At 47.2% G+C, this 12479-nt stretch overlaps 1 protein-coding gene across 17 annotated transcripts in view; it reads left to right on the top strand.

Annotated features, from left to right (window-relative positions):
• Positions 1-12479, top strand: part of MAP4 (microtubule associated protein 4) — a 170282-nt gene that overhangs the window by 50541 nt on the left and 107262 nt on the right. For all 17 annotated transcript variants that reach the window (XM_074573810.1, XM_074573816.1, XM_074573820.1 and 14 more), the window contains one exon: positions 4962-5218. In XM_074573810.1, the coding sequence (XP_074429911.1) occupies positions 4981-5218 (238 nt within the window). In that variant the 5' untranslated portion in view covers positions 4962-4980. The remainder of the gene's footprint in view (positions 1-4961; positions 5219-12479) is intronic.

A 12479-nucleotide genomic window follows, 5' to 3' on the forward strand; every position in this document is an offset into this window, starting at 1 on the left:
GTGGGACTGATAACGCGATGGTCTGCTCCTTCCCACACCTTTCCTCCGAGCAAAATCCTTACTCACCTGGGCATTCTCCAGGGAGGACTTGACTGTCCTTCGAGGCTCTTCCAGAGATAGGAATCTTGAGGCAGGCAGGTCCGTGTTACACCCTCGCTGCTGCTACTCCCTCTGCTGTGTGACAAACGAGGGCCTCGGCAGCTGTCTCGCAGCTGAAGAATTATTTACTACCTTTTTAAAATGCTGCCTTCTGAAACCTCAGTCATTCCCTCAGTTTTGCCCTTTCATCTTAATGTCAGGTTTCGTATTCTTTGTACTCTGTGAGTGGCTGATTTGCGTAGCTGCGTAGCGCGCCGTGCGTTAAGGTACATCTTGGTGAAGATTTTTCCAATGCGTCCCGTGCGTAGTGAACTTCGTTCCAAATGAATGAAAATGGTATCGGAAGCGTCTGTCTTGCGAAGCTGGTCAGCACATGAATGTGGTTCAGATTTGCTTTCTGCCCTTTGGCAGAACCCGTCCAATATACTTATTTTCCTTTTGTCTTGATTAACTCTATAAGCCCTAGTTCAAACCGGGAATCTGGGAATTAGGAGAGTTTGGCTGCTCTAACACCAGAGATGGAAAGCAGAGAAATCGTTTCTCATTCAGTTTTCGTGGTGTTCTGGCCATTCGCTGACCCTGCCTGGGCTGTAGAAGGCTTCCCGGAGCCAGCGTGGCGCTTTGGGTTAGGGCAGCCCCTTATTTGCTGGGTGCTTTTACGCGCCTGAGATGCCAGTTCTGTATTTGCTACAAAAATGCAAAATGGCTTTTATTAGTTACGCTGATTTATTTTTTTTATACATAGTTTCTGCATTCCCTATTAAGTTAAATATAGACTGGAAATGTCCTGCTGATAAGTCTGCATAACCTCATTATTATTTTTCCCCAGAAACTGGATTGCTTTAGTGTCCCAGTTCCTATGCAGGTCTGCAATGGAGACATTGTCAATGCTATTTTATGGCAACTGTTTCATAAAGTGCCACCACATTCATGTGGACCAAAAAAAAGCATGATATGAATCCATCCATTAGTTGCTTGGGGTGGAATATTCATGTGTTGGAGGCTGATCTGGGTGGGATTAGCCTTGATTTGGGTTTAAGAATTCCTAACTGCTTCCCTACCCCCACTCACATGGCACCTCCTGCTGCCCCTGGGGCTCCAGAGGCATTTGCTCCACTAATTGAAGTGCACTTTAGAGGAAAAGTGACTGCAGCTTTGGAGTCCTCAAAACAAGAAGGACACGGAGCTGTTGGAGCGGGGCCAGAGGAGGCCCCGGAGATGCTGGGAGGGCTGGAGCCCCTCTGCTGTGGGGACAGGCTGAGAGAGCTGGGGGGGTTCAGCCTGGAGAAGAGAAGGCTCCGGGGAGACCTTGGAGCCCCTTCCAGTCCCTCGAGGGGCTCCAGGAAAGCTGGGGAGGGACTCTGGAGCAGGGAGGGGAGCCATGGGACGAGGGGGAAGGGTTTTCCACTGACAGAGGGGAGATTGAGATGAGATGTGAGGCAGAAATTGTTGGCTGTGAGGGGGGTGAGCCCCTGGCCCAGGTTGCCCAGAGAAGCTGTGGCTGCCCCATCCCTGGAGGGGTTCAAGGCCAGGTTGGACGGGGCTTGGAGCAACCTGGGCTGGTGGGAGGTGTCCCTGCCCAGGGCAGCGGGTTTGGAACGAGATGGTCTTTAAGGTCCCTTCCCACCCAAACCATTCAATGATTCTCTGAATATCTTGGTAGAACAAGGACTAAATAATTTCTGGGCCATCTGAATACTGCTTATAAGCTTGCTCTGACTCCAAACCAATGATGATGGCCACGCGTGTTCCCGTGCGCTCTGATGTTGGCTGTGGATGGTTACTGGGTTAGGATTATGCAGGGGAGGGGATGCTAAATGTTAAAGGTCTCTCTATAAAGTAGTTGGGTAATAGTTTCCATTAGAGTGGGAGGATGGCGATGACTTGCTATTTGGGCAGACCCTAAATTAAGCTGTCAAGAGGAAATGCTCCTAAAAGGCCACTGGTGTTCCTGAAACTAAAATAGCAGGAATGTTTAATCTGAAGTCAACGTGTGAAAATTGTGAGCTGATAGTTCAGTTTACGGACTGTAATCTACCGCTAACAAGCGTTTGGAGCGAGGTTAAAAAGAGAGGTTTTCCTAAATGCCACTTATATAAAGCTTCAGGTTCTTGATGGGTGAACCTTGCTGCGCTGGCGCAGAACCAAATGCGACGCTACGAACATGAGGGACTTGACATCTGCAAAGTCTGATTCAGCCCGACCCCGCATGCCTGCTGTGGAGAACAGGAGTTAAGTTTTTGTTTTGGCGCCTTGTGTGTTCCCTCCAGCCTTTGCCTCCTTATTCCCCGAGTTATCGGATGTTCTGTAGCTATTTTCTGACCACAGTCTTGATTCTTGCATTTCCTCGTAGCATCATGAAGCGGCTTGTCGAAAATCTTAAATATCGTTTTTCTTCCTTATGCTAAATGACATTTTCTGAAGAAGAGGATGGCATGTTCATAGCTCCATATTTTATTTTTTTTTTTTTGCGATTGACTGACCTGAAAGCCATCCTTTCACTTTCAAGTTGAAAGCAAGGGAGAACGTGGTTGGAAGAAGTGGCTAAGAGCCCCATTTCTTCCTTAGAAGGGACCGTCCAATGCAAAGATAGAACTTCTGGAAGTGACATATTTCTGATCTAGTTGAAGATGTCCCTGCTCACTGCCGGGGGGTTGGACTAGATGACCTTTCAAGGTGCCTTCCAACCCAACGCATTCTAGGATTCTATGAACTCAGAGACGTGTGATGCCATCAGTTGTGCAGGCCCGTAAACCGGGTGGGGGTAAGACGGTGAAAATATTGTTGGTTCGGAACTCCATGCGAAAGAAAGCCTGAACTTTTTCAACAAGACTCTTTCACTTTAAGTATAAAGATGGCTTTTTAAATAGCAATAACTCATTCAACTGTGACCCTGCACAAAGGGTTAAGAGCTCTGGCCCTTTCACCTCTAGATTTCCATTAAGTGGTAATTCTTCAGGGCCTTTATCTAAACCAACAAAAACTGCAGTTGCTGCTTGAAGCCTGATCTGGCTTGAAGTCTGACCTTTTATTGTTAAAGTTAAAAAAAAAAAGAACAGATTTAACTGAATTTGTTTCCATAATATACTTGCATGCAATTGCATAAACAACACTATCAGTGTGACACCATTGTTTGTAAAGAATGTGAAATATATTGCCCTACACAGGCTCGAGCCTGTAGGTATGTGTCAGTGGCCGTATTCTGCTGACGGGGAATTTCCTGCGGTTCAAGGAGTAGGAGCCTTTGTGTTTTTGGAACAAGAGGGGCTGTGTTCCGCCGGCACCATGTAAGTCAGTGACCCTGGACCGCTGCACAGTGGCCGCGCGGGTCAGCCCTTCGTTAACCGACACACACAAATACCCATTGTGTATTCTCACGAGTGTCTCTGCCTTTCTACGTATGCAGTTCTGTAGCTTCAGCTCTTATTTATTTTTTTTTAAACTAACGTGGCTTGGTGGTTCTTGTCCAACGTAGTGAGAATTGGTTGTACAATGATGAATCCTTTGTGTCTCTCTGGATGAATTTGTTGTTGGAACTCTGAACTTGTTGCTTCCACATCCTTGTTCTCTGCTGATTCTCAACCAAGCACTTCTGCGTCGGCTTGCCAGGCTCTGAAAACAGAGTCCATCTTTCACTAACAGGGCGAGCTTCCGCACAGGTTGTGCATCTAATAGTGAGTGTGATACAGATCGGCATCAAATTTTGTGCTTCCAAACACAGACCAAAATTAAAGGAGGTTGAGCTACCGTGGTAGGAGTTGTAAGTATGCCAGTTTAGATGCTAACGGCCTCTTATAGTTTTGGCTCTTACGGTTTGTACCAAACAACTTCTGCACGTGGCTCAAAAGGTGTGACCAGAGCTTGCGAGCTCTCTGCTGTCTCGGTGGCGTCGTGCGTTCAGAACACTGGCGCTGCCCGCAAAGTTCCGGAAAGGCGCCTTCTGTCAATCGGGAGCGGTGGGTTTTTGCTCCTATAAATCCACTTCAGTATTTGTTGGCCGTTGTTCCTAATAATAACAACTTCAAAAGGACGAAACGTGGGGGAAAAAAATATAAATAACTGTTTGTGGGTGTATTTGTTATGCCAACCCGAAAGCTTTAGCTGCAAAACAGATGAATCACTTCAGGTACGTTTTCTCTGTAGGACCAGGAAGTTAAATTGAATGCGGAGATACAGATTGGGGAGGAAAAGATAAATGGTGATTCTTTCTACTTTGTTTCCAATTTATAGCTTTATATGTAACGTGTACGTGTGCACTTTACTATGTATTTTCATGTAAGTGTTATTAAAACTTCACCTTCCAGCACAAATCCCGGGGCTGGCGTGGGTATTAGCGAGGTTCGCTGAGGACATAAACATGCCACAGGACGCTGTCAAAGGATGAAAAGCATCGCTGAAGTATCCATCAGAGATTATGTAAAATCCTAATCTCCATAGGGGAGCCTGGGTGGAGTCCAGCCCAAGAACTAAATTCGCTTGCGTCATTTATCTTTCTGCTGCTGAGGATATGTAATTAACTCCCAGATCTAGGGCAAGGCAGAAATCAATGTAAGGTTGTGTTTATGCTGGCCAGGTACTGGCTTTTTTCCTTTTTTTTTTTTTTTTTTAAGGTTCTGATAAAACATCACATGAAATGTAATGTTCATGCAGCAAAACCTGATTTCGATGATCTAGCCGGTTGTTTCTCTGCTGGTGTGGGGGTTCTGTAAACATCTGGGAACTATTGAGCAAGAAAGCAAATATTTCTTACGGTGTTATGGCACAGGAGGCACACGGTTACCAACATCAAACTCTGCACAAACTTAAAAGGTCTCTTACTAAAACGTTTCTTTCCTTTTCTTCTTCCCCGCATCACTTTCCAGGTTGCAGAGGTGCTAAAGCATGGCTGACTTGGATCACAACCTCAGTCTTGCGGATGCTCTGTCAGAGCCACCCCCCGAGATTGAGGAAGAAGTGAAAAGGGACTTCATTGCCACGCTGGAAGCAGAGAAGTTTGATGATGTGGTTGGAGAAACAGTAGATAAAACAGACTATGTTCCTCTGCTGGATGACGACGATGCAAAACCCGGGAGCCAGGAACCAAAAAGCAAACCCCATGCAGATGGTATTCAGGGGGAACGTAAGTGTCTAAAGCACAAGACCAAAAAGCTGCATCACTTAAACCTCACAGAACGCTTTTGCTTATTGTAATGCTCCTGGGCCTGCTAAACCGGGGCTCTTACACGGCGCTGGGTTTAGTTGGAACAGTTTATTTTAAAAGCGAAGCTTGAGATCAAATCCCGTTTCTTGTTTTTTCTACTCTACCTTCTGTTCGGTTCTTCAGCCTCTCAAATAAGGTATCGTTACTAGTCCACAGAAGATGTTACTCTTGATGTTTAATGTTTTGTGGGCTGCCTTGGGCTTCTCAGAGGAAGCACAGTCCAAAGTGTGTGACTGCTGTGCTTACACGTTCAGTGCTTCCCGTCTCAAAATGTTAGAACTGTGTAAGATTTGGTAACCACCAAATTTGCTCGTGGCAAATCCAAGCTGTAAAGAGCGATGACTTGGTGCTGGTGAGGTCGGCAGGTCGGCATCTTCATAAAGTCCACGCCGTTTATGAGCTGCAGACTCGAATGTTCAGTAGCTGAAGCTTTGTTTCTCCATCGAGCCGAGGGTTTACTTATTTTGATTTCTGGCTGCGCGTATGCTATGCGCATATATAGTAATATGCGGTGCCGTCCCGGCTGGTTATGACCATTTACTAGCCCAGTTAATATTTATTAGTGTTAATAACTTTATCAGAAACTAATTAGGAAAAGGAGAGGTTTAAACAGATACTTGCTTCCCTAGCTGGGTAAAAAGGAAAACAGGGAGACTTGGGGGTCATCCATTAGGCTTCTTTCTTAGTAAGCAATTTAAATTCTTTGTATCTTTGCCTCTGCGGTGTTTCTGCCCCCCCCACCCCCCCAGCCAAGTGGGGTTCATCACCTGTGACGAGTAGTGCCTTCATTATTGTTTTACATATTTTTTGGCCTCGATCTATGCTATGTAAAAGAAGAAAACATTTACTTCTAGGCAGGTAACCTGGTGACTTCTTTCAGAAGAAAGTTTTTCTTTTTTTTTTGCCCTAATCTTGCTGCTCGTTGATGTGGATGGAAGTGGGATGGGCAGAAGAACTGCAATGGTCGCCCATCGGGACCTCCATGACTACAGAATGGGAATTAGCCGACGGGGATTTCTGCTTTAAGGCACCTCTTTGCATTATTTAGAAGTGTATCAGGTGGCTCGTAATATAGAAAAATGTAATTTTAAATTTTCCATAGTAATATAGTTCGTTAAATAGTAACAAACGAGCAGAAAGGATGGAAGTGGGCAAAGAGACTGTAAAACTTTGAGCTTTGGTCAATTCAGGTGTATATTATTGTATTCCATTATAGCGCCTCTAGTAGTAGGTGGTTTATATTTTTAGCATTGCAGAAGTGAGACTAACAGAGAAACACGAAGATTTGTTAACACTTTTACATATGGTTTAAGGGTGTTTTAAAATAATGCTTTGTTGTAGAAGTTGCAGATTCTAAACCAGCTCAGCACCAGAATTTCTCGGTGTTAAAATCATCATATAATACTGTTTTAAAATAAACGTTCCTTAAGTTGTGTCCTCCCAGACACGTATCCCTTGAACATTACCATCCTCACTCAGTATTCCAAATAATTTCAGATTCTTGAAGCAGATACACCAGGGCCTTTTGGGTTTGCGCAGTAACGGAAACTGGCTGAACTGCCCGGGGAGAAAACTGCCGGTTTTTGTGTGCAAGGCCAAGGCAGAGAAATTGGGGTATGAACGCAGGTTACCTGTGGGACAGACTCTTCTCTTCATCTGCAAATGTGCTCTGGCAGCCCAGAACCCCCCCGCAGCCTGGGCTGCATCCCCAGCAGCGTGGGCAGGGGGGCGAGGGGGGGATTCTGCCCCTCTGCTCCGCTCTGGGGAGACCCCCCTGCAGTGCTGCCTCCAGCGCTGGGGCCTCAGCACAGGAGAGACACGGAGCTGTTGGAGCGGGGCCAGAGGAGGCCCCGGAGCTGCTGGGAGGGCTGGAGCCCCTCTGCTGTGGGGACAGGCTGAGAGAGCTGGGGGGGTTCAGCCTGGAGAAGAGAAGGCTCCGCGGAGACCTTCCAGCCCCTTCCAGTCCCTCAAGGGGCTCCAGGAAAGCTGGGGAGGGACTCTGGATGAGGGAGGGGAGCCATGGGACGAGGGGGAAGGGTTTTCCACTGACAGAGGGGAGATTGAGATGATATGTGAGGCAGAAATTGTTGGCTGTGAGGGGGGTGAGCCCCTGGCCCAGGTTGCCCCGAGAAGCTGTGGCTGCCCCATCCCTGGAGGGGTTCAAGGGCAGGTTGGACGGGGCTTGGAGCAGCCTGGGCTGGTGGGAGGTGTCCCTGCCCGGGGCAGGGGGTGGCACTGTGTGGTCTTTAAGGTCCCTTCCCACCCAGACCTTTCTATGATCTCTTGACTCTTCTGACCCCCTTCCCCTCCTCAGTGCCTTCCCCCACTGTACAACCGGTTGTTTGCTTGAGCAGAACTTGTTTCCCTCCTACATGGCAAGGGGAGGGGATGCAGTTTCTTGTTCATGGTTTGGAGATCTGTTTTTCCCTTTTTTGGGATAGCTGGAGAACGGTTATGAGCGTTATCTAAATCTTTGGCAAGATGAAAACAAGACCCTAAGCGAAGACATGGGAGAGCTTGCTTGCCTTGAGTGGATAAAATGATGTTTTTCGGGTTTTCCCACCTTGTATCGGGAGGGGAAGGACTATCAAACTCTGCGGTTTAAAACTGTTGGGATTTGATCCTGTTTTGTCTTATTTGTCTAATCTGGTTTTCCCTGGAGCGTAAGGAATACCTCTTTCTTCCATGAGATTTTCTTCAATGTTTAGAACTATTTAAAAAAAAAAACATGGTAAAGCTTCATATACTTGCTTTTATCGAGGCTATAAACGAGCCTGAGTGAGATATTACAAGGTCCTAATTGGGGGTGTTAGGTGTTGTTCTAGTGCAGTGCTTTGAGTATCACGTGAAGTTCTTGGGGGGGGGGGGGGGGGGGCGGGGGCTGCTATGTGAAAGACAGCAAGAGTTCTACATCCCCAGCTCCAAATAACGACTGCAAATAGCTTTGTTTTCCTGAGGGAGAAGAGTAGCTTTCATGGATCGGGCTCCTCAGCCCCCGCTTGTTAATTTATTTATGTTAAAAGGCACGAATGTGTTCAGACAGCACGGTCTCTGCTCCTGAGACTTGTCTTTCCCCAGTCAGAAGAGGTTTAATCATACGTCCTGTCGGGCTCTAGCTATCCATCTCTGCTCCAGGTTTTTCTTTCAATTTTTTTCCTAAACCCAGGAGCCAGATTAGACAAGTTTAAGGATGAGATGGGCCCCCATCGCGGACCTGGGTGAACCGTGTGAGTACAGAGAGATGGAGAAGAGGAGGGAGACGCCACGAGCAGTTGTATATAGTCATCCGCAAATTTGTCCTAGAATAAAGCTCTAATAACAGTTAACTTTTAAAACATCATTGGGAAGGCATAGCTTAAGCAGAAGGGGTTTTACTCTTTCTAGCACCTGGCTGGACATTGTAATTTGGCAAATTCTGGGGTAATCCTCTTATGGCACTGGGCTTTACGTAACGCTGAAGGATCGCTTTGGGGGGTGTGCTACGCTGTTTGCAGCCAGCTTTCCTTCGCGGCTCCAAGGAGTTTTAGAGGGTCCTGTGGAGCTTCCAGTTGAAGCCTTGGCGGTTTTCGTGGGGGTGCTCGTGTGAAACAGGAACACGCGTCCTGAAGTGCAAAGGCAGAGGTGTTTGGGTGGGAGCAAGTTCCAACTGGAAGGAAAATACTGTGTTTTTGTATTAGCTTGCAGCAGGCAGCAGCGCTCCTGGTGAAGCGTTTTACTTCGAGTGAGGACCAATATTGCTTCTGAAATGTTTGGTTGTGTTCCTGTTGAGGAGTTGCGTACAAGGCTGGGTCTGTGTCACGGCTGTTTGTGGCCTTGTGCACAACAACTGCATGTTTTGCATTCTTGCCCTTGCTCTGTTCACAAACTTGGTGGTGAGTCTTAACTTTGTATATGTGTTTTTTTTTAATAGGGAAACAAATACTGAGTGCGATGTAAGTGGTCAAGTTCTTTTAATTTGCAATGGGCAGTGGCTTTGGGGCTTTTTTCCAAGCACAAGTGTCACCACGAGATGGCTCTGTGTGATGCTGCTGGACGGACACCGCCGCACAGCGGAGCGGGCCATGTCCCCTGGTACGGACACAAAACAGCTCCAGAGCAGGCCACCCTCCCCTGGTATGGACCCAAAACGCAGCACCAGAGCCTGAAACCCGAAAAATCCCCATTTCCCTTTCCTTTTACTCTCTTTTCTGCACTAGGAGTAAGCGCCTTTCTTGCAGAAAGGAGCAGGCTTTGTTTTTGCAAAAGAAAGTTTAAACACTCTGTTACGTGAAACTGAGGATGGAGAATGCTCCATACACCCCGAAGTTTCAGAGGGATTAAAAGTCAACAAATGATGTTGATATGTGCGTTTTTATCTCTTAGACTATATTAACATTCTCCCTCTCCAGGTCTGTCCATCCCCATTCCTCCCCCGAAGTCGTTAAAGCTTCTGGTCAGTACAAATCCTTATATTGTTGTTCTGTACGAAAACAAGTATTGAGCGCGATCCGAGTGCCCTCTCGGATCCGTTGGGCACTTGCAAAATAAACATTAAAAGCCGTTCAAAGGGCTGCAGGTGACACCCCGCTGTGCGCTCCTGAGCTGTGTGCGGTTTGTGTGCGCTGCCCCGGATTTCAGCCCCTTTCCCAAAATTTTGAGGCCCAGCGGCAGAAAATTCAGGCTCACTTCAGCACGGAGCCTTCTACCTGTCCCCGGGGAGCACATTTCAGTGCGAGGGTGGGGATTTGTGTGTTTTGTTTAAAATGAAGATTATATTGTCAAGCTGCCTGGGTCTTGGCTTGAGTTGCTTAACTACATAATATACCTCTGTTTTCTTAAGGAGGAAGGAGTGCCTTAAGTATTGTCTTGATAAGCCAAAGCGTTCTTGAAACTTTTCCCCTGTTTTATGAACTAAAGCGGTGAAATTAATCTAGTTCTTGCCGTTCACAAGGCAAAACGTAATCTTTTTCTAGCTCAGCTGCTTTACAGTGACTTAGCATCACTCGGGTGAAATTTGTGCTCAATTCGTGAACTTCACTTGGGCTTCTCTCCCCTCTTGGCTTCAGTTCCGTGAGCAGAGAAGGTGATTAAACCCTGAAGTTTCAGTTTTCTTGGTTTGGAAGGAGAGAGGTGAGGCTGGGGTGGTGGAAGTGAGTATGGTAGGTCTCCTCGTCCTGCTCCTGGATGCCAGCCCTCCTGATCCAGCCGTGCTTCTCTTGGTGCCATCTGACAGTACGTGTGTGCTCCTGAAAGCCCTGGCATCCCCCAAACACAAACCCGAGCGAGCTTTGGCTTCCGTTTAAATTCAAATTCTCTTTAATTCTCATGGTGAGAAAGAGAAGCTTAAAAATGGGAACCAAGGGTTTATGTCATATTGGAATGCCAGAGGGCGAGGAAAGCTCTGAGCCTTTTTTTGGTGACTGAGAGATGAGCTTGTCTGCTCCTCAGAAGCCATTTTGAGACAGAATATTTGGATATATGAACTGAAATAGCGTAAGACACTCGTGTAAGAGTTCCCAGCTAGCTTTGACTGTATGGCACTCTGTTCATCGCCATTTTTGCCCTCTCTTATGGTGGTTTTTTTGGGTCTAAGCTCTCTGACAAAGTTGCGTTTGACCAAGTCTGCACACAGAGATGTGTGTGATGGGGTGATAAAACATGCAAAATTACTGTTGTCCCCAACTCGCCCACCCCACCCTGGCCTGCCCAGAGCTCTCTTTTTCCCTTTACCCTCCGCTATCCCACACCTGCGACGGAACAGGCTGCGGGTCCAGTGGTGGGAACGTGCTGGGTGGTGGTTCCCGTTCTGTGCGCGCTGTGCCAAGCTCCTGCCGGAGATTAGCGGGGGGGGGTTATATTGGCACTGTCCATTTGCTCGAGATTATAGGTTTAAGCGAATGCTGCCTTAAATTTGTTTATATAAAAACAATCCTTTGATCCACGGGCCAGATGCAAATACTCTCTTGTGATTCTGATGAGGATTATGTAGTTACAACATCTTGACATGTTTTTTGGTTTTGTGCAATTTAGAATATGAGGGGAGGGGACCGGGCCCTGGGAAGATTGCTGGGTGCTTTCACACTTGCGCTCGAGCTAACTAAAGTAAGTTTGATTTGCTCCAAAGGAGTTGACTTTCAGAGGCATAAGAATAAAAGCTACTAATGCTGAGCGGAGTTGTTTGATTTGACCTGATTTTTCTCAAAGCTTGTCTTCCAAAGTGCTAAAACTGGAAAGGAAAGCATTTTACCCGCTTTTCGTGGTTCCCAGGAAGGGCAGATGGCAGGACAAGGCATTCCTGATTCTTCTGCTTGTTTGGGAACCCACTGTTGAGCCTAAAATCTTCTTCAGAAGGTACCTCCAGGAGATACCCGGCCTGGTTACGTGTTTGATTTGGAGAGCCCTTGGCGTGCCTGAGCAGCGATGCGCGTGCGGCTGTGTCCCGCTTATCCCTGTGTGTTTGCAGAGCTTTCTGAGAAGGTTAAAAGCTGGTGCCTGTAGGAGACCTGCTGGCAGGTTCCTCTGCCCATCTGGTACCTGGAGTCTTTTGGATCCCTTTCCCCCCCGGTGCCTCTGACAGCGGCGAAGCAGAGCCTGCGACCGCTGCCCAGCGTGTCGAGAGGGACGGGAATGCCGCAAGGGCTTTAACTTGTTTTTTTTCCCGAATTCCTGCGCCGTTGAAGCAATTGTAGGATTTTCAATACATATGCCTTACCATTTCTTTCCAGATGAGTGAACGTAGAGGGACTGGATGAGATGAAGGTTCTCTGGTGGAACGTGTGTTTGTAGTCTAGAAGCTGCGTGGACTTGAGAGCCCAATGAACTCTGTGGAAGGTTAGGCCAGAAACACAGCTGGCTTTGAGCTCTCCTTGTTTTCATCTCCCATAGCGTTTGGTAGGCTTGACTAATATTTTGGTAGGTTTTTTTTGTTTTGTTTGAAGTTTGCAGAGCCCTTGGTAGGGGAGGGTGGGGCGTCCTTGGCTTTTCTTTTTCACAGAAGGCACTTGGCTTGGAGCACTTCGCCAACTGGGAGATCGGGCTCTAAATGAAACGTTTCTACGGATGAAGTGTTTATTTTCTGAATAGCTGAAATGCACTGAGTTACCAGCAGCGCTGAGTGGACGATACGCAGCGCAAAGCCGACCTCGAGTGCGCACAAACTGCTCGTTCCTAGTGCTACCAGACCACTCGTACAGATGAACGT

Source organism: Larus michahellis, chromosome 2, assembly GCF_964199755.1.
Source record: "Larus michahellis chromosome 2, bLarMic1.1, whole genome shotgun sequence".
Taxonomy (NCBI): Eukaryota; Metazoa; Chordata; class Aves; order Charadriiformes; family Laridae; genus Larus; species Larus michahellis.